Here is a 25,397-nt window from a genome sequence, read left to right as displayed (position 1 = left end):
GAGTTTTCCATAAAACTCTTTGTTTAGTTTTATAGTTTGAGGTTTGCAGTCATGTTGAGCCTAAAAGAATTTACAGTGGCGTTTCTAATATTTCGACCACTGAAATAACGTACATGACATTTTACGTAATAGTTAAAATTAGTTCAGCATCACTACAAACTACACGAAGTAGTCCTGGAGTTGGTGAAACTTTTAACTAGAAAAGCCCAGAACTACATTTAGATGCTGGTTTCAGTGGTCAAAATGCTGATGGTTTCTAATACGCTTGAGGAAGTTCCTGTTGTTGTGAAGCAGCTTGAGACTCATTGAATCGCCTCTGACAAGCTGAAACTAAACATTCACGTTGTAAAGCCGCCGGCTGAATCACATTCCACCGAGTGAAAGTGGACAGTGAGGGTCTGAAGTGGCAAGGTTGTGACGGCCTCTTCCTCTCACGGCCGGCGTTTTTCACCCCGTCAATCACTTTGCTCTCGTCTCTGGGTGCAGGCGATCAGTGAGCAGCTCGCAGCCAAGAAGGACCAGGTGGCCGAAGCCATCAGGAGCTCACAAGTCTTCCTCCGGTCCAAACAGGCCGCCAAGTAAGTTCACAGCAGGACTGTAGAGCTTCAGAGACAGAATCTCCACACACCACCGCCTCCTCTGACTCCCACCCCGTCCTCCCCAGGTTGTCCCCAGAGGAGCGAGCTCAAGTGGAGGCTCAGCTCAACGAGCTGACGGCCACCTACAGCCAGCTGTGCGACAGCTCCACCCAGCAGCTGCAGCAGCTGGAGCAGCAGCTGGCCAAAGAGGAGGAGAGAAAGGTACCTGGGCTGGAAGGGGGACGGGTGGAGCGGAGCCGCGACCAAAATGTGTTCCGCTGCCGCTTTGAGCTCCACGAGAAAATTACTTCTTGTGAAATGTGGGCGTGCTTGCTAGCCGAGCGAGTGTTTTTTTTTTTCACGTGTGCGCCAGCAGCAGGTTGTGTGTGTTTGTGTTGTGCAGCATGTTGTGTGTTCACAGAGTGTGCATTTTTGAAAACGTCACCACTTCTTGACGATCTCACTCTTCAACTTGGCAAACATCACAGACCCTGTTCAGACCTGTTTCATCATTTCGATTTTTTACTAAAGTAACTAAACGGTAAAATACTATTAGATGATTCAGCGGCTGTGCAGTTTGCTGGATATCAGTGTCTGAACCGGGCCTCAGCATGGTTTGATCCACCCTCACATTGTTTTGTTAAAAGCTTGCGGTCATTTCATTCACTGGAGTCACTGTCATCTTCATCATCATCATCATCACAGAAATACATCATCTGAACTGCTAACATGGTTTCTCCATGGCCTCGTGGTGCCGCGCCGGCAGCGAGGGGACGGCTGCAGAGCGCCGCCTCTCATTGATGTATTTAAACACAAATAGGAAACCACCTTCATTTCATCTGTGCAGCATTAGACCAATAATCAGCATTAGTCTAATAATGCCTCTGCGTACAGTTGCATTTGATCATTTATGTTATCCTGCTTTAGTTTATCCCACGTGCAGTACTGTGCAAAGGTTTTAGGTAAGCATGAATACATGTAGAGGAGCAAAGATAAATGCAGATGTTTATAGATCATTTCTATTGACAAAAAAAAAGAAGGATAATTAGCATCAGTTCTTCTGAGGCAGTTTTTGAAGGAATTTGCAGGATGGTTGAGTAAAACATTCCAGAAATTAGCATAGAAGAAGTCTGGCTCAGATTATTTAGTCTCTTTATGTAAAAAACAACCTATAAAACAGGTGATGATTTTGTACTTTAAATTCTCCTAATTCACCCTAAGACAGTGCTCAGTGATATTGGCTATGGAAACTATGCAATGTTTTCTCGATATAAAAGTGTAGAATAGTGACATTTATTTGAATATGCAGCTAAAACCTTTGCAGTGTACTGTCTTTTGTTTGTGCCGCCATTTATACGAAAGCCCCGCCACATTCAACACCCTCATTTTGTTCCTTATCTCTTTTTTTTTGTTCAGTTTATAAATGGGTCGGGGGTGTGTGTGTGAGAGGGATGATGGTTCTTACTTTCTGCAGCTTCACTTCAAAGTTAAATTTAATCAATTTAATGAGGTTTTCTAGGAATTTTCACGTGACAAAAAATAATAAATACAAAGGTTGAACGTTTTTCTGGTGTTGCAGAGGCAAAGTGCACCAATGGCCAAAAAAACCAAAACTCACTTCACCATTTGAGCATGTTGTGTCCAGATCACGGGATTGTGTGTGTGTGACTGAGATGTGTTGTTTGTTCTAATGCCTACTATTAATGTGTGAAACTTTAAACCAGCATTTTGCTTGAAAATCACTAACAGCTGCCAGAGGAGAAATGTGGACCTCCGATCTGTGAGCCAAGGATCAGAAAGATGGAAAAACAAGGAGTTATTAGACGTTCTAAATCCTTGATCTATTTAGCATGAACAGGGATAATAAACATCACAGAAAAATAACATTTCATGGTTAAGATCATACGTGAAATGTGGTATTTATCCTAATTTGGTCAAATTGCACTGTGTTTTAGGATAAATCTACATTTCAGAGAGAATTTTCCTCTGCGATTAATAAAATATTTCTATTCTACATAAACAATTTATAACGGCGCCAAAATGTTGATATTCGTATTTATCCGGTGGAGTTTTTCGCTCCTCCGGCTGTAAAAAGTGAGTTCAGTGTGAGGAATCGGGTTGGACGCAGCGTTTAGGAGTCAGGGTGAAGAGTGGCATGCCCAACGCTAACAACCAGCTTCTCACCTGTCGCGCCTCGCTCTGCCGAGCCATTAGTGTGTGTGGCGTGAGACGAGCCCAACCACGGTAAGTAAGCGCTCGCTTTTCTCTCTTACTATTGCCTGGAGGTTTTCCTCTCGTAGATATTTCTTCTGCTCTTCTACTCTACACTATTGAGATCTTTTGAATTTTTCTGCCTTTCCTTCGTCTCGAGCTTTTTCTGCCCTTTTTAAATTATAATTTTGCTCTGTTGCATGCTTTGTGCTTGTTATACAAGAAGGTAAGGTTGGAAAGGCTTTTTCATATAGAAATGAGCCGTAAAATTTGCATCTATTAAGAAATTATTTAAACTTTTTAACTATTGTGGCAAATGGTTTTTGGGTTTTCCTCTCTTCCTACAATTTTCTAATAATGCATTATAATAGATGAAATATTAACATTAAAAAAATAGAAATGAACAGAAGTGTTGACTCAAATGGAAAGTTGACTGAACTTTTCTTTCTTTTTTGTAGAGTTCACTTGCCATTGCTGGAGTGATTGACCTGGGAACAGTGGAAACTTTCCCAGTTTTCCAAGCAGCCCAACGTGGTCTGATTGACCAGGACACGAGCCATGTCCTGCTGGAGGCCCAGCTCGTTACGGGTGGGCTGCTCCAGCCAGACTCTCCCATCAGGCGCTCACTGGAACAAGGATTAAATCGAGGCCTGATTGACTCTCCAACCAGACAGGCTCTTTCTGATCTTGAGAGCGCCTTGTCTGTAGTGGAAAATACAAAGTCTGAGGCTGACCTGCAACCAAACGCTCTGCCTGTTGCTGCAGCTATGGAGGACGGGCTCATCAGAGAGGAGGTCGCACTCAGGATTCTTGAACTCCAGATGAGCGCTGGAGGCCTGAGAGACTCGAGTGGAAAAACAATGAGTCTGGAGCAAGCAGAAGACATGAGACGTCTGTCCCCCAGGGTCGTCTCAAAGCTGCAGTCCAGAGTACAACACAGAGAGCTGATCGATCCCAATACAGCGGAAAAAGTCAATCTGGAGGATCTACAGCAGCGCTGCATCATTGACGATGACTCTGGTCTTCCTCTTCTTCCTGTCAAACAGCAGCCAGGTGGAACCGTTTGCCTTCGATCTGGGAGAAAGGTTGGCATCTTCCGTGCAATCCAAGAAGGACTGATTGAGCGCAACGTTATTGTGCGACTTCTGGAGGCTCAGCTCTTTGCTGGTGGGATTGTCGACCCTCGGTCTGGCCACCGTCTCACGGTTGACGAGGCTGTTCGTCACGGACTTATGGACCAGGATTTAGCTTGTGCATTGTTGGCGAGACAGCTGCAAAACGGTGGAATTCTCGACCCTTTCAGTGCAGAACGACTGGATTTGGAGGAAAGTATTCGAAGGGACCTTCTTTCACCTCGTTTGGCTCTCTTGGTCCTTGAGTCTCTCCTGGCTTTTAAGGGACTTCTCTGGCCTGAATCTGGAGAAATCCTCCCCATTGCCGAGGCGGCTCACCAAGGAATGATATCAGGGGATCTGGCAAGGAAGATCCTGAAGCAACGACGTAGCATTGGAGCGCTCTACAACCCGGAGTCCCTCCAAGTGCTGCCTCTTAACCATGCGGCTGAAGAGGCCCTCGAACCCAATGAAATCACTCTTCTTAAAGACATCCACATCCCAGATGTCCCCTGCAGTGTGAACCAATCAAAAAGCCCATCTCTGAACCCCTTGAGCTCGGGCTCCAGCAGCTCATCTCCACCTCCAACCTCTTCACCACTTCCAGCTGATCCAGCCAAAGACAAGCTGCTCGTTCACGTCATGACTCACAGCTATGCCGACGTTCACTCTGGGAAACGGTTGGTGCTCCTCAACCCCGAGTTAATGGCGATGGTCAAAGCTACCAAAGTCCCCGCTGGAGAAACTCTGATCACAGAGAAACAGAGAAAGTTGCAAATGAAAGGAGAGTTTAGTTCGACAGATAATGTAGTGAGTGACAAACGAACTGAAGTTGAAGGAGACACTGACAGTGTGGGGAAACTAAGCACAGCTTTAGGAATGAGGAATAGAGGCAATGTAGAAGAAATGCTTGACATGCCAAATGACAAGGAATTGAAAACATCAGTTGAGAGAGATTTCCCTCATAAAGATGAGAGCAGCGTTGATAAAGATGAAAAGGTAAAAGTGCAGAAGAGAGAAAAATCCAAACATAAAGCTGTAAAAGTTTCAGCTCAGCATCCTGAAGAGGAAGCAACTAAAAGCACAGAAGTGAGGGTCCAAACCGAATCGAAACCCAGCGATAGTCCTGGTCCAGAGATCAGAGGAAAAACAGCCACAACACCACTCAGACTAGAACAATATATTGACAATGACACATTTAAAGAGCCAGTCGAACAAGTGAAAATGAATGAAAATATTCATCCAACACAAGGCCAAGAAAAAGAGGATACAGAACAGGCTGCATCAGAAAGAGTCAAACAAAATGTGCCTGTACAAGAGATAGAATCCACACAGACTCGGTCTCAGGTTGATACTCTAGAATCTGCAGTCGAGAAACAAGGGGAAGAAGCAGAATTGGAGAAGTTGGTCTTGGAGCTTCAACAGGGAGGTCTAATGACAGAAGAAGGGGAAAAGCTGCTGCCCGATGAAGCAGTAGCTCAGGGTGTCCTTCCTGGACACACAGCAGTTAAATTGATGGCGAAGGCAGGTCTGTTCGGTGGTTTCCTGGATGCAGGCAGTGGTGAGTCGCTCAGCATGGAGGAAGTTATGCAGGAGGGTTTGCTTGATGAAGAGCTGATGTGGAGTGTCCTGAAGTCAGATAAAACTCTGGCAGGTATAGTTGATGTAGAGAAAAGTCAGATCTGTGGGGTGAGGGAAGCAACTGAAGCAGGATTAATTGATCCCCACACGGCTACTCGACTCCTGGAAGCCCAGGTGGCCTCTGGAGGAATTGTTGACCTCCGTAGAGATAAGAAAGTCTCCGTCACACTAGCGGCAAACCTCGGGCTCATTGAGGAAGATCAGAGAGAGGAACTGGTGGCATTAGAGAAGGCCTACAAAGGAAAGGAGACAGACTCATCAACATCACTTAAGAAAGCCAGCTTCCAGCTGCAGATGGAAGGGGTTGTTGACCCAGAGTCTAAGTCTGTTGTTCCCCTGGAGCAAGCGATTCAGAAAGGGTTAATCAAGTCAGATGAGGCCTATCAGGTGCTGGCAAGGCAGGTGGCTGAAGGTGGGGTGATACACCACGCTTCAGGAATGAGGCTTCCGGTGTGTGACGCTGTGGAGCGTGGACTCGTCGATCGGTCCATCGCTCCTGGCCTGGAGGAACTGGAGTTGGTCTACCAAGGTAAAGTTAGCCCCTCCAGTCACCCTCAGGCCATTGTCTTCCAGGCTTCTACCGGTGCCGTTTCAGACCCTGACACTGGTCGTAAACTGACATTGACTGAGGCCGTTTCTAAGGGTCTCCTGGATGACGATGATGCTCGGGAAGTTATGGATTCTCCCAAGAGCACACAAGGAGTGCTTGACCCCCAAACTGTACGCATTGTGCCTTATTCAGAACTCGTAAACCAGGGCAAGATAGATATCGAGTCAGGCAAGCGATTCTTGGAGGTACAACCGTTCAGAGGTGTTCAGGATGAGCAAACAAGTACATACTTAACTCTTCCCGAGGCGGTTGCATTAAAGAGAGTTGACCCCGTTCCAGCACTGAGGCTCCTCCAAAGCCAAGCAGACACTGGTGGGATCATTGATATCACTACCGGAGAAAGGCTCCCTCTGCCTGAAGCCTCAAGAAGACGATTAGTTGAAGATGAAATGGTTATAGAAATAGCAACCAACCAGATTTTGAAAGGAGGCTTAGTTGATCCTGGAGCCGGACAAAGAGTCCAGAGTCTCAGTGAGGCCATTGCAGCTGGACTGATATCTGGTGATGTGGCCGCACAGATCCAAGAGAGAGTAGCTTCCGTAGAGACGGCGGGGGATGATGATGATGACGACAGCTCAACACCTGTTGCCTCGTCAAATAGCACGTATAGCCCCCCCGCGATCATATTGTTAGCGTCAAGTTCAGACAGTCCAGCAAACTGGTCTGATGTGAGCACAGAAGTGCCGCCAACGTCTCCGCTTTGTAGTACAAGCACAGGAGAGCGACAAGATGGTGACGACAAAATATTAACGTCTGCAGTTTCAGGTCCGTTGACATTTTTTGATCCAAGTGCAGTGGAAGAGTCAGTCGGAGAAACACTTATAATTCAACCAGACCAGTCTGTAGACCTTCTATCAAACTTTACAAGTAACGTTGAGAAAAGAATTCAACAAGCCATACATGATATTTCACCTCAGGATAATGTCACTAAACCAGAGCATCACCCCGACAAAGGATCTGAGGAGAAACTATCAGTTGTTGTTGGTAAAAGTGATGATAAACAAAAGGAAAGAATAATCAGAGAGTCTGCTGGAGAGTCTGAACAGGCACATATCGATCAGTCCAACAAAGATTTAGAGAAAGAGATCAGGCAAGAAGCCAGAGAGCAACAATTCCGTGATGAGACAAATGAGTCTTGTATCAGTTCTGACAACACATTATCAATCGATTCTGTTCCTGATGATGGAAACCTGACAACAGACATTACAGAGGGTGACAAGGAAGGCAAACGTATCATTAAACTGTCAGAAGAGAAGGATGAAAAGAAGGTAGAAATTCAGAGAGGTGACATCATGGAAAAGGGAGAAGGTGTGGAAAATGAGAAACCTTTAAAGAGCAAGACCAGCAGTGACGAGCAGCCAGACCAGTTGCTCCCGTCGCTGTCAAAAGAATCAGAAAACAAAAGCAAGAAGAAGAGGAAGAATAAGAAGAAAGTTAAAGGTAAAGAGGCAGAAGGTGAAACACAAACGTCAGAGATGAGACCTGTGGGAGTGCAGTCAGAGGAGGTGAAATCGCAAGACAAATATAAAATAGGAGAGATCGCAGGTTCAGAGTTCTCTGAAGAAGGTTTCAGTGAAGCAAAAGATAAGATTGATGTGAAATCTGATGCTCGAACTGACTCTTTAAAACACAAAAAGGAAGAGGTTCCTTCTAGTGAGGAATTACCCAGCTTTACCGTCGAGCCAGAGAAAGTTTCGCCCAACATAAAATTGGGGGTAAAGGCTGATGAGCAAGAAGAAGTGAAGAGAGAAGAGTCAAAGAAAACATCCAAAGATAGAGCTTCAGTTTCCCAGCAACCAGGACAAGCAGTGAGCAGTCTGGAGGAGAAGACGAGGCAACGGGCAGAGTTTCCTGAGAAGTCAGCTCTACCGAATGAAGAGAAAGCAGCCTTGATACTAAAAGCCAAAGAGAGCATCCTTAAAAAGGTTTTTGAAAAAGGAGTGAGTGAAAAGCAAGCTGCCGAGGAGCTGCAGGCCATCAGAAACGAGGTGGGGAAGAAGGACAGCCAAGGCACCGCTGTCAAAGACGTAAAGACAACAACTCTGCCGGCTAAAGCCGACGCTAGGGTGGAGAGTCATGCTGACAGAGATGACGGCAAGAAACCAAGTGATTTATCAAAACAAAGTGTGAAAATGAAAGTGGCGACAACTAAAAAGGCTGTAGGGAAACCTTCACACCAGAACTCTGATGCGAAATCAGTGGCGGTTTCTTCAGACGAGAAAGAGGAAGGCAAAGGTTTTGTACCAAAAGCTGCTGAGAAAGCTCCTTCTGGTCAAACCAGTGAAAGTCAGATCAGCAAACGAAGTAAGAAGAACAAGAAGTTCAAGGGTGAAAAAGTGACGGACAAAGCTGGAACTGAAGCCGAGAAGCCACCAATAGAGGAAAGAGTGGATTCTGAGGTGAAAACGACAGAAGTGGCCGAGGGATCTGCCGCGGTGAGAACAAGTTCGCCTGAGCAGCAGCAGAACCCGGATGAAGGTTTAGTGGTTCAGTCAGCTGATGCTCCTATCAGGTCCTCATCTGGTGACGAAGCACCTGAAGTGAAAACGTCTCAAACTGATTCTGAAAGAGCCGAGGCTGAATCCTTACAACTCGGTGTGACGTGTTCACATCAAACTCCTGACTCTCAAATCCGGGGAGGCGAACCGGAGGCAGACGCCTCCAGAGGTGCTGCCGAATCCAAACTCCAGACCAAAGTCGAGCCGAACGCTCCACAGCTGGAAAAAACAGCCCGGAGAGGTCGGAAGAAGAAAAAGCTTCTTCAACCAGCTGAAGCTGAAAGTCCAAAGCTTCCCGGGTCGGCAGGTTCAGCTGAACCGCAGCGCGACGACACTCCACCGTCACTGTCAGAAGAGGCTTCGACTGAATCTGAATCTCCTGCAGCCCCCGAGTCTGATCCAGCAGCTGAGAGCTGGGGCGACGCCAGAGAGGCCAAACAAACCGTGTCAAACAAAGAGACGACTGGAAAGGTAAAAGAACAAACACATTATTGTTTGTGGGAAATACGAATACCTTTTCACTTTGTGAAGTTTGATTTTATATTGATTGGGTTTTTTTTCTCACTGTTCTCAGTCGTCGTTGGTGCGTCAGGAATGTTTGGAGCGCGACCAGAGAATTGTAGCTCTGACCTCCATGGTGAGACACATGGAGGTCCGGCTGAAGCAGCAGCAGCAGCAGTCGGTCGGCCGCAGCCTCGTCGCGTTGGACGACATCATCAGACAGACCGAGGTGAAGCAAGTTTAAACATTTTTAGCAGCTCTTTGCTACCCTCGTGCCTCTCGTCTGAAACGACTGTTCTCCTCTCAGGCTGTGGACCTGGAACTGCGCGACTTGGAGCCCGAGATCAACAGAGAAGTGGAGGCTGCAGAGCAGCTCCTGAAGCCCAAACCTGCAGACGTTCCTCCGCAGCTCCTGCTGGCGCTGGAGAAGGACGGGAGGAGTTTGTCTCGCGGGTTGGAGGCCGCTAAAGCTCTTTCTGAAGGAATCCTGCAGAGTCTACGAGAGCGCAGAGCCTCGTATAAGGTAGCAGGAGCAAATTAGATGAGAGGAAAAACAAGCACAAGATCAAATGTGTCACATTTCTGTTCAGTTTTTAAAGTGATAAAAGTGAAACGGAGTGGAAACCATAAATACTGAACAGCAGAATTAAAATTGACTGTGTTTCCTCAGGATGCCGTGACGTCTGAGCAGAAGTCAATGGGAGAACATGTGGAGCGACTCCTCTCCTGGTTGAATGAGACTGAAGCTCAGATGGACGGAGGAATGGCAGGGAAGGAAATAACAGAGAAAGAAGGGGGTCGCGATCAGCTGAGTCTTTGCAAGGTGAGCTCAGAACGGTACAAACGGCGTCACGTTAAAACAGAGAGACACAGTAAAGTAACAGTCAGAATACTTCAGCCCTATGAATCTCTTCTCTCCCTCTTCTCAGGAGCTTCAGTCCTCGCTCTCCGCTCGCTCCGCTGAGGTCAACAACGTGGCGTTTGACATCCAGGTGTTCATCTCGGAGCGAGCGCAGGACCTGAGCCCGGAGCAGAGCCGGCAGCTGCTGGGGCAGCTGCAGCAGCTGCAGAGGGCCTTCCACAGAGCGTCGGGCCGGGCGCAGGCCTGGTCCCACTCCCTGTCCGTCCAGAGGGACCGGGAGGAGGAGCGGCAGCGCAGGGAGAGACGGAAGGAAGACGAGGAGAAGGACAGGGAGGAGCGGAGTGCGAGGGAGCGAGAGGTTTGGAAAACGATGGCTGTGGATGCCGTGTGGAGCTCTTTGTCTTGCTGCTAACTGCTGCCGTGCTTTCCTCACCCCGGATGTGAAGACTCGTGCTCCATGAGATTTCTGGTCATTTTCAAACCACACAAGTCCAAAGTGAAGTCACTAACCTCCACCATAGTTTGACATTTCTGTGCCGTCACACATCAAACTTAACCTCAAACATCCACAAACCGCTGTTGCAAACGCTTCCCACCACACAGGTCTGTAAAGCTCCTCTGCACGCCTCTATAACGTGTGTTTTTAATATTAACATGTCTGCCTTGCTGTTCCAGATTGCCACTGAGGAAAATGTCTTGTGTCACGGCGGTGAAGGCCAGAGATCTGACCTCCGGTTTAAAAAAACAAAACAACCTCGCTGCCTCCAGCGCTTCTCTGTTTTTCCTCTTGTCTCGGCTGAATCCGCAGCGGAAAGAGGAAAAACTGCAAATAAACACACTTGTTTGATCTCTTTGTTTTGTTTGTTGTCGCTTGACCAACATGTTTGTGTGTCTGTTTTGAGTGTGTAAGTGTGAATTCTGGACACAATCTGCTCAAAGCTTTGCAAAGTGAGCTTAAAAACCAGTCAACTGGAATCAAATGTGTTTTTTTTTCTGGGTTAAAATTATATTGAGACTCTTCACAATGTACTTCTTTCAAGATCCCCTCACATTTTCTTCTTTCTTGGGTCTTTGCTCTGTTTTTCTCATCTGTATTTCCTCTCAGGTGGCCCAGCAGCAGAAGGCGGAGTGCTCTCAGAAACTGGAAGGCCTCAACATGTGGTTGGCTGGAGCCGCCGGCTTGTTGGCCAGTCAGAAAGGTGGAGCAGAGTCAAGTGATGTGGACGCCCTGCAACAGAAGCAAAGGAAGCTGAAGGTACGAAACAACCAAAACCCTAATTTCTATATATTGTTAATCATCTCTATGACATTTGTAAAAAAAACTCCCATTCTCGTCCTCACCAACTCTCCAGGAAGTGCAGAAGGAGTTGAAGGCTAAAGGCGAGGGCGTGTCGGAGGCCATCCGCTCAGTGGAGGAGTTTCTGGCAGAACGGGGAGAAAGTCTGAGTCCGGAGGAGCGGCGGACCCTGCAGGGGGCGCTGGCCACGATGAAGGAGCAGTACAGCGCCCTGACAGACTCGGCCGATACGTCGGTGACGGAGCTGGACACGGCCATCAACACCACGGTGCAGCAAAACACTCAGAGGGTAAGAGGGGGAGGAAGAGGAGGAGGAAGATGAAGAGTTCTTTGGTGCACAAGTTCAGGTTTTTAAACGGTTTTTAATTTTCCTAGTCCTAGTACCAGATAACAAGGAGGAAGTGCCTCTGGTTGTTGCAAAACTGGGATCAAACTGGAGGATGTGTTGGATTTCAGTTTTTTCTTTGACTAAACGTTTTCCAGGCGAAGGCAGTGGAGGACCTGCAGGACACCCGAAGCCAAATCGACTCTCTCCTGGATGAGCTGTCATCCCTGGACCAACCAGGCAGGAGGGAAGCTGCAGCCGGAATCACCACAGATCTCCCCGACGCAGCGTTTTCACCGCCAGAGGGCGCTGTGATGTCACACACTGAGATGCTTCAGGTGAGAATCTTCCATCCGGGTTCGTTCCTCCTCAGCGTCTCACAGCGGGGGAACACATGATGGATGTTGGATCTCTTGTCAGGCGGAGCTGCAGCAGCTTCAGGCTCAGCAGGCCCAGCTGCTCCAGATCGCCCAGTCCACTCGCTCCCTCCTGGACCAGCCGGACTCCACCGTTCCTCCCGAGGAGAAGCAGCGGCTGCGACTGGCCCTGGACCAGCTGCAGGCTCAGCACCAGGACCGGCTGCAGAGCTGCCAGGTACTAAAGTCTGGACGAAACACAATGAATATCTGAGAATCAATTCACCAAACACTAAAAATGGTCTTTAGGGCTCCTCTCTTGGAAAGTAGTTTGAAGCCATTAAAAACTTGAAAATGATTAAAGCAGGGGTGTCAAACTCATTTTAGCTGAGGGGCCACATCCACCATAATCTGACCTCTGGAGGGCCGAACAAGTCAAACGTAACACATTAAACTGCAGATATGGACAAATGTCAAAGTCTTTCCTTCTTTTGATTCTTTTGTAACTGCAAGAATTTGCCAGTCTATTCTGAAATGTACATATTAAAGTTAATCAGATATTATTATATTTGCAAAAAGGAAACACAATATCTGTATCTGGATATCGTATTTTTATTCAGGATTAAAACAATTTGTCATCATCTGAAAAGTTTTTTTGAGTTTATGTGTCTAAAGTATCACTTCTAAGCACCTGCCCCGTCTCCTGCAGGACCGTCTGAGGAAGTCGGAGGCTCTGAAGGACGAGCTGACCAAGTTCCTGCAGGAACACGGCGGTTTGGGAACTTGGCTGGAACAAAGTGAGCAGGAGCTGCGTTCCCTGGGGGAAGGAGAAACTGACGCACAGGGGCTGAAGGGCAGGCTGGATGAACACAGGAAGGTAAATCGCATCTCCCGACGCTGACGACACAATCGAAATCCCTCAACGTGAAACCAGCTTCTCTGTGACGAAACCCAGAAAAGTCCCATTAAACAGCCTGAACTCTGTTCTGCAGCCACACAGTTAAATTCTCGACTGTTTCAATGTTGCTCCAGATTCTTTAAGAACACCGACAAATGCAGCCAAAATGTGATGCTCATGGGAAAATAAGTAGACGATTTCACTGGACCTAAGTTAGACATATAAAGTCCTCTGTTCTGTTATTCAGCCTGTGTCGCCTCTCTGTTCTGTGGCGCAGCTATAAAAGAGAAATAAAGCTGAAAGGGTGTTTTAAAGGTAAATGTTGAGGTCTGTTTAGTCAAACCGAGTCTGTTTCCAGGTCCTTCAAGGAGAAACATCACTCTCTGAATCTGGACCGCGACTAAAAGCTCACATTGATTAACTCTGCTGTTTTTCCACTTGTAACCATCCGTGGAAGAAGTTCAGTTTTCACCCACTTTTCCTCACACAATCACACGTTCTGATCTGAGGCTCTCTTGAGAAACTCCACTCGGGCAGTTTGGGCTCATTTTCATGCTACAGGTCCCCTGACGCCACATTTCTGAGGGTTTAACACATTCTTTCCCACGGAAAAAGTGTTTGCGATTGTAACGAATGTTTGGTTTTTTTTTGTCGTTATTGACCGTGTGTCTCGGTGTGCCGCTCTGTGCCTGCAGCTCGCCGAGGATGTGATTTGCCACAAAGCAGACCTGCGCTTCGTCTCCATCTCCGGCCAGAAGGTCCTGGACTCGGTTCAAGGGGCTCTGGAGCAAGTCGGTGGGTCAGACGCAGCTCTGGACGGCACCAAGCAGCTGGTCGCCGACAAGCTGCAGGACGCCAACCACAGATACACAACGCTACACACCAAGGTGAGGAGTGGTGGGGAAATAAAACCCGCTTCTTCAACCCGTTGTGGAGTTTGCCTGACGGACGATATTTGTCCTGTGCAGTCGAGCGAGTTGGGCGGCCGTCTGTCCGGCCTGCTGGAGAGATACCAGCAGTACCAGGACGAGGTGGTCTCTCTGCACTCGTGGCTCAGCACTCAGGAACAGAACCAAAGCATCGCCAAGCCCAGTGGCGAGACGGACCCGCAAAACCTCCAGAACACCTTACGACAAGTGCAGGTGAGCTCACGGTGACGACGATGAACGAAGCGCGTCGGAACGACGGCCACGAATCAAGACTTTGAATTAACGTGGATTTGATTTGTTTGAGCTCAGCTGCTCCAGGACGAGCTGGCCGAGCGCTCGGTGCAGCTGGAGAAGGTGAAGAGGGCCGGGAGAGACCTGGTCAGCACCGACGAGTCTCCTTCTCTGAAAGCCGTCGACATCCTCTGCGCTGCAGGTAATTTAACCCGGAGGGATCTCTCGTCTGCTCTCATTCTTACCACCGCGAGCCTCAAACCCGCTTCGTCTGTCGCTGCAGACGGTCTGGAGAAGAGGTTCGGCTCCCTGTCCGCCTCGGTGTCGGAGCGAGCCGAACAGCTGCAGACGGCCGTGGCCCAGTCCGTCAGCGTGCAGGAGGGCCTGAAGGCTCTGCTGAGCTGGCTGGACCAGCTGGTCCTGCAGCCCGGGCCGGTGGAGCCCACCGCACAGGCTGTCCAGGAGGCCCTGACCCAGAACCAGGTGAGATCAGCAAACACCACTTTTTTCACAGTGTTGACGGTATAACGGTTCTCGTAAAGCAATAAAACATCTCCGCGTATCGTTTGTGGGTGTGCATTTGGTGAACGTATTTCTCCTCCTTGTGGTGCAGAAGCTTCGCCAGGAGCTGCTCTCCCGGCAGGGCAGCGTCGAGGCGACGCGGGACTCCGTTTCCAAACTGCTCCAGAGCTCCGACGCCTCCACCGCCTCGGGCCTGCAGGGCAGTCTCGACCAGCTGACTCGGCGTTACGCCGCCGCTCAGGCCAGCCAGGCCGAGAGGGAGGCCGAGCTCAAAGGGCTGCTGCCCCGGCTGGAGAGCTACGAGCGGCTGGGCGTCGACCTCCGGGCCTTCACCCAGAGCCGGACCAAGGCCCTGAGCCCTGCGGGCCAGCCGGACCGCAGCGTGGACGACTACAGGCAGACCATCGAGGTCAGCGGGAGAGCTCAGATTATACGAGCAGATCGTCGCCAGCGCGGAGCTCAGAGGATCGGTCACGCTACGCCTCCGTCCAGCATTCATATCTGCTCTACTTTTCTCAGGAGGTCAAATCGGAGCTGGAGCAGGAAGCCGACCAGCTGAAATCCTTCTGCAACCTCGGCGCTGAACTGGGCAAGTCCAAAGCGTTCCGTAACACCCAGAGCCTGTTGGAGAAAGTCAAAGGCGTGACTGATGAGTTCACCCAGCTGCAAGAAAATGTCAACGAAAGGTAAGAATGTCAAAGGATGACATGTGAGGAGCGCCACTTCAAACCCGTCAATCCATCTTTCACACCTGATTCACCCTGATTAGAGTCACGAGGACCGGAAAAGTCCGATTCCACCCTGCAGAGGTCACAGTTCATCCAACAAGATTGTTTTTTTTTAGACTAGAAAACTTCTTCATGCTCCAAACATGAAGGCCCAGGGAGAACATGCAGGGTCCACACACACACACACACACACACACACACACACACACACACACACACACACACACACATATTGTGATCGCTTCAGTCAGAAAGAGTTTGTGGCTCTGATCTCCTTGTGATTCAACACAGGACCTCCAAGCCTTCCTGAGTCTCAATGATCAGGGTTTAATTCACACAGTTTGACAGATTCAAGTCCTGTTTCCTCTATGAAATACACTTCTAAAGGTTAGACAGAAGATTTAATAATGTTAAATTAAGAAGATTGTGCCTGGATTGCAAGTTGCAGAAGAACGAGTTCATCAAGGGGTCCAAACTCAGTTTTCACTCCTTTCACTCAGTTTGCTATATTTTACACCAGAGGGCGCTGCAGACGAACAAGTTCAGTTATCCTCTTCGGTTTTCAGACGTTTGCGTCGCAGGTTTTCACGCACCGGCCGTCTGCTCCCCGTTCCGTGTCGTCAAACCTTAAGAGACGGAGCTAAATTTAGAGTTCATGTCAAAGTGTGTTGACATGCGGACTTTGAATGCTCCGCCGCCCTGTTCCTCGGAGACGGAGCTGCGAGGCATTTCCAAAATTTGTTTTCTAAATTTGTAACCCTCACGAAGCGCCGGTTGCTATGCCGACCCAGCTTGACGTGCCGTCGCCACACTGGAGGCCGGTGAACGGGGGAGATCATAAATACCGCCAGGCTGCACATTCATTGGCTTGTATTTTAGTTCAGTGAGCTGGTCGTGTAAATTCAACCAAGACTGGACACATTTCTTGATGCCAGTCACATTTAGTTTGAAAGTGTTTATTTTCAGAAAGATTTGAAGATGGAACAGTTCAATAAAGGACCATTCTGACACTGTTTGAATATATTGGAGCAGTTTAAAACTGCATGATACATCAAATAACGCCAAATACAATCAGGCTCAGTTTCTTTAAAGAGGCCTCGTTTAAAATCCAGTAGTTCCTTTGTTGTACGTTAGGTGGCAGTAATGAGTCACTTCGGTGTCTCTTCACCCTTTGGCAGTTTTATAAAATCATCTCCCGCAAAATCTTACGAGAACTATAGCAGCTATTTGATAAAAAAAAATAACCAATTGTATGTCTGAATTTAAACCGGAGTGTCGGACTCCTCATGTCTCCAAGACTTACAGGCTTATTTATCGTCTTGCTCCGTGTTTATCATGGGTTTGTGGGTCTGCTGCATGTGAACGCCGACTCGCGGGTCTGAACATCGGCGGCACTGCACAGCTCATTGTCCGTCCTGTAAACGGGCCTGGCGGTTCGCTCGCGGCCTGCAGTCCCGCGGGACGGAGGAATGGCGGCGCGGTAATGATCCCGCTCAGTGCCAGACGGAGCCGCTGAGCTGTTTTGTCTACAGGCAGTCAGCGCTCTCATAGCCTCGCTGATCACACAGAGCGAGAACGAGGTCGAGGTAATAGAGCCTCCGGATCGCTTGTTCCCGTCAACAATGTTTTATTTATTCCTTATTTTTATAGGAATAAAGCTCAGAATCATCCCAAAAAGATCATGTAATCCCTGTACTTTGACCTGAAACCTGAAATGAGATTTTTAGGCCAGATTCTCTCCATGTTTCATCATCAAGTCAAACTTCATCCTCCATATCCCTGATCCCTGATCTCTGTTTTCCTCTGGCAGGTTTGCCGCCGTCCAGGCCTGCGAGCAGCAGCTGCTGCAGTTCCGCGGCCTCTCCGGCTCCCTGGCCCGGTGGCTGCAGACGGCGCAGGACCAGCTGCCCTCCAAAGAGGCCAGCCTGAACACCGAGGGGCTGCAGAGGAGAGTGCAGCAGCTCAAGGTGAGAGCCGGCGGGACTCATTCAGGTCTGGAGGTTCCGTCTCAGTTCTGACACTCGGCGAAACTCCCGTTTGACTGCAGGACTTGCTGAGCGAATGGGAGTCGCAGGGATCCAGGGTCCAGGAGCTGAACAAGTCGGGCTCCGAGCTGGAGACCCTCATCATCGACATCACCGCTCCACAAAGTAAAACTGGTGAGAAGGAGCACTTCAGGCCTGCCCCCCCCCTCCCCCCAGTGTGAGGGTAAGAGTGTTGAGCTGATGTGTTTTGGTTCCAGGTGCTCCTCACATCAACGGCTCAGCAGGTCCCAGCAGCCTCAATGGAATTCACACCTGTAAAGGTGAGGCCTCCCTCCATCTCGCTCCGTTCCTCTGTGGTTCCTCCTGAAACCCCCCCGGGGGCTTTTTGCTCTCGGCGTGACGTCACCAGGTTAAAAAAGCAAATATATGTTTCCAGTGAAGCCGATTTGATGGAAAATCCACCTGGAAGCAGGTGTTTGTTTCTCATTTAAAAAAAAAAAAAAAGGTGGAGTTGTAGCTGACCTCTGACTCTTTTCCTTTTTTATGATGAGAAAAACTTTCCTCCACGTGATTTTCTTTTCTGCAGTAAAATCTAAACTTTGAGTCCGACTCTCTGAAATCTCACCTCCGACAGGATTGTACTTTTTATATTTTAGATGACTTAATGACACATTTAAAGTAAAAATTTAAATAAATAAAAATATGATTATAATGACATGAATGTAAATACTGTATCTGAATAATTAGCCTTTGCCATATAATACAAATGAAGAAAGAAACATTTCATCAGCAAACAATGAAAGCGAACTTGGTCAAAATATTACTGAGCTCATCATGCAAGTGCAAAATTATGTTTTGATTAGAAACTATTAAAGATTTTCATACATTTCACAAATTATTTTGAAACCGGAAACTATTTTCATTCATGTCGTAAAGCCTCTTCGCCCGACGTGTTTTCTTCCCGTCAGACCTGACGGAGCTGCAGGTGGCCGTGTCCGACGTGAAGGCTCGCTACGACGCGCTGGGCGGCGACCTGAAGGATCGGCTGGGTCGTCAGCAGGCGTCGCTGGAGCTGCGGCACGAGGCCAGAGCGGGTGCCGAGGAGCTGAAGAGCTGGCTGAGCGCTCGGGAGGAGAGCCTGAAGCAGGGCCAGACCGCCTCGCCCTCCAAACCGGAGGCCGTTCGCGCTCAGGCCCAGGAGAACAAGGTACGCCGCTTCATTTCCCTCAGATAAACACACCGCTCACACTCCTCATGTGGGCTTTTAAACTTTCCCTCTGGAGCCTGAAACTGACCTGTGATCACAGAGAAGCTGCTCTCCTCACAGTAAATACGATGTTTCTCTCCTCCTCCACTCCAGGCTCTGCTCTCGGAGCTCGCCGATCACTCCGGGAGGGTCGAGGAGCTGAAGAACAATCTGAGGAAACTCATCGCTGACAACCCAGATTCTCCCGAGGCCGACTCCTGGAGGCAACAGCTACAGGAAATAGGTACGTATGTTGTTCAGATCCTCCGTCTGTTGCAGAGGAAACATTAAGAGCCGTTAATCCTGCACTGAATGGTTTGGCTCTGATTTTCTTTTGGGTGGTAACAACAGCTTTTCTAGAGATAGAGAGAGGAGAAGGGTGAAACAAGATGAAGACCAACGGGTCGCTTTTATCTGTGACGACGACGCAGCTGCAGTAAAATGAACACAAGTCACTTTTCCACAGACTTTCCAACAGTTTCTTCTTAAAGGGGCCTCTTAAAATGCTTCTGAAGAAAACACTGGATCCTCTCATCCTGCTCCAGTACGGCTGAAAATATAATCACAATTTTAATCTGCACAGTTTGTGTCTATTTCCTTGTGTCACAATCTGCTGCCATTTTAAACCCGAGCAGAAGGTTAAAGGGTTTAAAATGTCCTTTCGTAAACGATTTCTCATATTATCATATTAAAGACAACCCGGCCCGATCAGATCAGTATGGAGGTGAAAGCACCAGAGTAAAGATTACATCCAGGTAGAGAAATCTGGCTCCGGACGACACTGAAATCTGGAGAGAACTGGCAGAGGAAGCGTTACTGACGGCTTCAGAATCGAGCGGCGAGAGATTAAAATGTGTTGGACGCAGCTCAGAGTGGTGGAGCTCTTAAAAATGTGTCCAAATTCCTCTTGAGAGATGGAAGTGAGATCGATAGTGTCCAGGCAGTGAGTGGGAAGTGTTCCTGTCCACTCATTTGTTCCCGCTCATACTTGGTATTTTTACCGAGGCCTCCGATGAGGTAACCGAGACAGAAATGTGTGAGGTGGAATCCAGGAAGGTTTTGTATTTGATGCCTTTGAGAAGCCGTGTCCATACACTGAGACACATTTACACTCGCCCTGCGGGACGCCTGAGTGAGAGGAGGAGAAATAATGACATTCATTACATGGCCAGTACCGACTGATAGAAACACAAAGCAGAGCCGTTTAGTTTAAATTGGTCCTTCCTATCAGCTTTTGGAAGGGGCGACGTGTGGTTGTAATATTCACGCCCTCGTCGATGATTTTGTGCAGACTCACGCTGGCAAGCGGCCAATCAGACGGCGGCTCAGAGGCAGACGGAGCTGGAGACGTGTGCCGACAGGCTGGGCAGCTTCGCCTCGGCGGCCGGCCAGCTGGGCCCGTGGCTGCGGGAGAAGGAGCTGATGATGAGCGTGCTGGGCCCCCTGAGCATCGACCCCAACATGCTCAACACCCAGAAACAGCAAGTGCAGGTACGCCGAGTGCAGCCGGTGTGACGTCAAAGCGTGAAAAGTGAAATAGATGATGAATTTGCTGGATCGGGGACGTGTGTGACCTCGGGTTCAGTCTGGATTCACTCGCCTTCCTTCTTTCAGTTCATGCTGCGGGAGTTTGAGACGCGGCGGCCGCAGTTCGACCAGCTGACGCAGTCTGCCGAGGGCATCCTCTCGCAGAGCGGCGACTCCGCTCAGGACCCCAAGGACCTGCTGGAGGTGCAGAGTGACCTGGGCTCCATCTCGCAGCAGTGGGAGGATCTGACCAGCAAACTGAGCCAGAGGTCCAACCACATCGACCAGGCCCAGGGGACCAGCGAACGATACCAGGTAGGACCGGTGGCCCCGGTGTGACCATCACTCACAACTGGCTTTCCGGCCGTCACCGGTTTTAAAATGCGCCTCCGCTGCTGCGCAGGCTTTGCTCCGGGAGCTCTCCTCCAGCGTGTCGGCTCTGGCCGAGCAGCTGGACGCTCAGGCGTCTCTGAGCGCTCAGCCCGAGGCGCTGAAACGCCGCCTGCAGGAGACGGGCGAGATCCGCTCGGAGCTGGAGAGGAGGCGCTCGCAGCTGGCCGAGGCCGAGCGGCTCTGCCAGCAGCTGAGCGCCATCGTGGCCGAACCCTACCTGAAGGAGGAGCTGAAGAAACGGCTGGAGAGCGTCAGCGGGCCAATCAGGAGCTTAGAGGAGCGAGCAGGTGAGTGGAGGTCAAATCACATCAATCACTGGATTTTTTTTCTTTTTTTTGTCACAGTTTACCATCTATTTTCTGCAACACTCACTTTTTCACAAGAGTAACTGATTTATCTTTAATGTCTGAATAAAGTGATTTTAAAATAAGCTATAAGTCTAATAATGTGTTTACTTCTTCAGTTGATAACGCAATGGATTGTGGGACAATAATGTTTAAAAGCAGCTAAAAGCTTATTTGAAGACTTTTTGACTAGAAAATTGTGAAATTTGGACAATTAATTTTTATATCACTTTGCTGGAGATCTGATTACTTAATCAGGTAATGATGTATTTTATACTGAGTTTAAAGTTGTTAAATAGAAAAACATCTTTCAACAACACTTTAGGGTTAAAATGACGACGTTACACATTTTGGTGACTGTGATATGAGCCGTTGGTCCATATTTAGTAGTTTGGTGATCTGTGCTTTCACAGTCGACTCCTCCAAAGCTGAAATGACCAAAGTGTTGCTTCTGTTAAAGTGAACAGAAAAAGCTCTGCATGTCCTGAGTCTGCTCTCGTCTCCCCCAGCGGACGGCCTGTCTCAGCTGCAGGCTGCGCTGTCGTCCACACAGCAGTTCCAGCAGATGTTTGAGGAGCTGCGCTCGTGGCTGGACCGGCAGGCGGACCTCGGGGACTCGTCCTCCGCCGCCGCCGTGTCCCTGCCCTGCCGGCCCGACGCCATCCGCTCCCTGCTGGCGCAGACGGACGAGCTCCAGCGGGGCATCGCCAGCCAGCGCGGCTCCTACGAGCTGATCCAGGCCGAAGGGGCGTCGCTGCTCGCCTCCCTCCCGGCGGGGGGCGACGAGCGCTCCGCCCTGCAGTCCCGTCTGGCCTCCCTGCGTCGGGACTGGGAGGGGCTGAACCGGCGGATCTCGGAGCGGGAGGCCCGGCTGAAGGCCACCCTGGGCAAGGCCGACACCTACCAGCAGCACAGGGCCGAGCTGACGCCGTGGCTGTCGGAGTGCGAGGAGAAAGACGGAGAGATCCAGCCGTCGCTGGAGGCGTCGGCCCTGGACGAGGCCCTGCAGAAGGCCCGCGCTCTGACCCTGGACCTGGAGAGGCGGCAGCCGCTGCTGGAGGCCTTCAACGCTGCAGCCGACCAGCTGCTGGAGCAGTGCTGCATCGGGGAGGACGAGGTACACAGCTCACTTCACTCGTTCACCTCGGAATAGATTCAGTGTCGGTGGAGCATGCTGAACCTCACACTGCGCCGGAATCCACCACTGGGTCATAAGTCAGATTTACCTTCAGCGTTTCATTTAAAAGTGGATGCGTGGTTCGTTCCCGGGGAAAATTCAGAGTGTAAATGACTGAGCGGTTGTGTTGCAGGTGCGGGATGAGAAGGCGCAGCTGAACCGGCGGCTGGACGGCCTGGGCGAGAAGCTGCAGAACCGCAGCTCGCAGCTGGAGGAGCTGTCCGGCCGTCTGAAGGAGTTTGAGGAGGGCAGGCAGGCGGTGGAGAGAAGGCTGGAGGCTGCCAAGCATCAGATCGAAGTTCAGGAGGCTCTGGGACCTCAGGTACCGAGACGGGAAGCAAAACCTTCACACGTCGTTTGCTCCTGGGGTTTTTAACGTAACAGTCTTGTCGGCTCTCCGCTCTCGTTCAGGCGTGCAGCGCCAAGAGTCTGGAGAGGCTGCGGAGTCAGCAGGAGAGTCTGCGGTCGCTGCAGCCCCAGGTGGTCTACCTCCGAGATCTGGCCCAGGGGCTGGTGCAGGACGCCCCCCGGACACCAGGGGGCAGCGCCGAAGGAGCTCAGAGGCTGCAGGGCCAGGCCAAAGAAACGGAGAAGGACTACGATGACGTTACTGACAAGGTGATGGAAGCTGAATGTTAAATAGTTGGAGGTTCAGCTTATTGTACGAGGATCTCTGACGCTCCTCGCTGCAGTGATGATTTAATTACTGGTTTCCTCCACTGAGGTGAAGCTGCAGCAAACTGTCAGGCTCTCTGGGAGAATAATAACAACTGGTAACACAACCTCACTCAGCACAGAACTCACAATCTTCAGGTTTCTAGAAGGAAATAGAAAAAAAAACATCAGAGATTTGGACTGAAAACGACGGGAACTGAAGTCTGTTTCTCTGATTTTTAAGTTTCTGGCTGTCGCCGTCATTGGTTATGAGAAATATGCTGGACGAATAACGTCATGGCAACTAATTTAATTTAAATGGAAGTTTTCTTGAGAGTCATTGGAGGCTGTTTCCTCCCAAACCTGATCAATGAAACCGAACTGGACTCACATTTCACAGAAGAGCAGAATCTGTCACCCGGGAGGAAAAGGGAGGAAAAGGGAGGGAAGTGAGCGATGAAAGCAGCCAGCAGAGTTTTGAATTATTGTAACTTTAACAATTGACGGTCTGGAGTGGAGGGGCAGTGATCTGACGGAGAGCAGAGCGGCTGCAGTTTGTTTGTTCCAGTCGTCATATATGGTCGGAGTGTAATGTAAACTGGAGCGTCAAGAATTCAGCTCCCAGCGACATCGCAGCTTTTTTTTTTTTTTTTTTTTTCCACAATCCAGCCTCCAAATGCTCCATTTAAGGTCACGTCTATCACAGGAGGCCTCGCTGTGTACAATCCAGAGCCCATCGCCCTGCGCTGTGATTCACAGAGATGTTCTATTTATCTTTTTTTTGAAATATTGATCTGATGTCTTCGCTGCAGCAGATGATGCAGATCAGGCTTAGATAATCCTCCTGTCTCCTGTTTGCACCTCCACAGACACAAATCTATTTCTACTTGTCGTTGCATCCCTTTCTGCTTCGTTGCACTTTGTCCCGTCGAGGTTTTGGTTCCAACACGGAACAATTGACGTGCTTTGACGTCCGCGTCAGTCTTGAACTCATTCCCGGCGTTTCGGGAACATTTTCTGACGCGATTCCAACTGAACTGACTGAAATTCCTTCCCCGTTAGATCGAACACTGCTGCTCCTCCCTGGAGTCGCGGCTGCAGGGCGTCGGCGAGGTCCAGTCGCACGTGCGCGACGTCTTCTCGCGCCTGGCGGACCTGGACGACGAGCTGGACTCCCTGAGCCCCGTCGGACGCGACGCCGACTCCCTGGCCTCTCAGGCCGACGCCCTGAAAGGCTTCCTGTCCCGCGTGGCGAGCCTCAGGGCCGAGCTGGAGGGCCACGCCTCGGAGTGCACCACCATGCTGCGGCGCGAGGGATCCTCGCCCGACCTGCTGGCCCTCCGCCGGGAGACGGAGGCTCTGAGCCGCCAGGCCGGCAAGGTGGGGGGGAGAAACACACTTTAGGTTCATATTTCTATTTGTGTCGTGACGATGGCGGCGGCGACTCGTGATGTTGAGCCTCTCATGACGCCACCTCTCTTCGGCAGCTGAGCGAGCGCGGCCAGGCCCGGCTGGACCAGATCGGGGACGCTGCAGGCAAAGTTCAGGACTTCTACAGGCTGGTGGCCGAGCTGCAAGGCATGCTGGGAAGAGCTGAAGAGGGCCTGAACTCACAGGGCCTGGTGGGCACGGAGGTGGAGACCATCAAGCAGCAGCTGCAGGAGTTCAAGGTAAGACACGCTGGCTGTTAACGTTTCATGTCCGCTTGAGGTTGTTGGCGCCGCCGATCTGTGAATAGTTCCTGGTGTTTCCATCCTGCTTCGGCTTTACGCCGCTTGTTTGCTGGTTTGTGTGAAAAAAGGAGGTAAAACCAACTTGTTCACGTCTTTTCTTTGACAGTGAGGCTAAATTGATTTGCGCAGATAAACTGAAGGTTTTCAGCCGAACATGAGCTCCAGTGTACAGCACAGCTCTTTGTGTGTGTGTGCGTGTGCGTGCGTGCGTGTGTGTGTGTCCGTGTGTGCGCATGTGATGAATAGTGACATTCAATACTGCAGGAGCCTCCGAGGAGGTCTGAGTCTCTGTCCTTTTTGTCTGTCTTGCTCATACCTCTGGAGACCATGAGGTAACTGTGTGTGTGTGTGTGTGTGTGTGTGTGTGTGTGTGTGTGTGTGTGTGTGTGTGTGTGTGTGTGTGTGTGTGTGTGTGTGTGTGTGTGTGTGTGTGTGTGTGTGTGTGTGTGTGTGTGTGTGTGTGTGTGTGTGTGTGTGTGTGTGTGTGTGTGTGTGTTGTTCAGGACTGTGATTAGTTGAGTCACACATCTCTTTGAAACCTCGGACACGCTGCTGAATCGCCCACCTTCTTTTTCTTTAAAGGACATTTCTGATGCTTTCATTTTTCCTCTGCACACACACACACACACACACACACGTTTCACTCCCCTCTGAGCGTTTCGACCTTGTTGTCCTTGTAGCTGTGATGAGGGACATCAGTCTAATTTGGTACTGAGGGACACGGCACCTCTTCTCAGTCTCCTGCTGCTTTTTATTGTTGCAGCTTTTATCTCCAGAGTTTGACCTTCCCTTTGAAGCACAAAAAGCTGAATTAGGACACAGAAGAAAAAAAAACCCATAATGTGTTGTTATGGGTTTTAGGTCTTCAGAACAAGTTGCCCTTCAGATTCCTGTTTTCTTTAAAGAACGACACCGAATGTCTCAGTTTGAGTGTCTTTCTTCTTCATGAGTGGATAAAACGTCCCTCCAGAGGAGCTCCGGTCCCTCTGAGCGTCAGAGTCGCACTCCGGTGTCGGTTTCACGGCCGCAGGCGGGGCGT

The 25,397-nt window shown here is 49.7% G+C and overlaps 1 protein-coding gene across 12 annotated transcripts in view; it reads left to right on the top strand.

Annotated features, from left to right (window-relative positions):
* Window positions 1-25,397, top strand: part of macf1a (microtubule actin crosslinking factor 1a) — a 188,620-nt gene that overhangs the window by 118,334 nt on the left and 44,889 nt on the right. For 11 of the 12 annotated variants that reach the window (XM_080515943.1, XM_080515949.1, XM_080515944.1 and 8 more), the window contains 31 exons: window positions 487-578; window positions 665-800; window positions 3,248-9,121; window positions 9,225-9,380; window positions 9,459-9,674; window positions 9,822-9,974; window positions 10,081-10,371; window positions 11,119-11,268; window positions 11,366-11,599; window positions 11,794-11,973; window positions 12,056-12,229; window positions 12,701-12,868; window positions 13,585-13,776; window positions 13,858-14,031; window positions 14,128-14,251; window positions 14,333-14,532; window positions 14,663-14,980; window positions 15,091-15,257; window positions 17,110-17,266; window positions 17,347-17,458; window positions 17,542-17,604; window positions 18,253-18,491; window positions 18,645-18,774; window positions 19,822-20,021; window positions 20,145-20,372; window positions 20,461-20,737; window positions 21,304-21,911; window positions 22,105-22,293; window positions 22,383-22,589; window positions 23,688-24,005; window positions 24,113-24,295. In XM_080515943.1, coding sequence (XP_080372069.1) covers window positions 487-578; window positions 665-800; window positions 3,248-9,121; window positions 9,225-9,380; window positions 9,459-9,674; window positions 9,822-9,974; window positions 10,081-10,371; window positions 11,119-11,268; window positions 11,366-11,599; window positions 11,794-11,973; window positions 12,056-12,229; window positions 12,701-12,868; window positions 13,585-13,776; window positions 13,858-14,031; window positions 14,128-14,251; window positions 14,333-14,532; window positions 14,663-14,980; window positions 15,091-15,257; window positions 17,110-17,266; window positions 17,347-17,458; window positions 17,542-17,604; window positions 18,253-18,491; window positions 18,645-18,774; window positions 19,822-20,021; window positions 20,145-20,372; window positions 20,461-20,737; window positions 21,304-21,911; window positions 22,105-22,293; window positions 22,383-22,589; window positions 23,688-24,005; window positions 24,113-24,295 — 11,910 coding nt within the window. The remainder of the gene's footprint in view (window positions 1-486; window positions 579-664; window positions 801-3,247; window positions 9,122-9,224; window positions 9,381-9,458; window positions 9,675-9,821; window positions 9,975-10,080; window positions 10,372-11,118; window positions 11,269-11,365; window positions 11,600-11,793; window positions 11,974-12,055; window positions 12,230-12,700; window positions 12,869-13,584; window positions 13,777-13,857; window positions 14,032-14,127; window positions 14,252-14,332; window positions 14,533-14,662; window positions 14,981-15,090; window positions 15,258-17,109; window positions 17,267-17,346; window positions 17,459-17,541; window positions 17,605-18,252; window positions 18,492-18,644; window positions 18,775-19,821; window positions 20,022-20,144; window positions 20,373-20,460; window positions 20,738-21,303; window positions 21,912-22,104; window positions 22,294-22,382; window positions 22,590-23,687; window positions 24,006-24,112; window positions 24,296-25,397) is intronic. The other variant, XM_080515942.1, reaches the window with a different exon arrangement.

This window comes from Blennius ocellaris (genome assembly GCF_963422515.1).
Source record: "Blennius ocellaris genome assembly, chromosome: 20".
In the NCBI taxonomy this organism is placed as follows: domain Eukaryota; kingdom Metazoa; phylum Chordata; class Actinopteri; order Blenniiformes; family Blenniidae; genus Blennius; species Blennius ocellaris.
The sequence above is the reverse complement of the archived record's forward strand: the minus strand, read 5'-3'. Positions and strand labels throughout refer to the sequence as shown.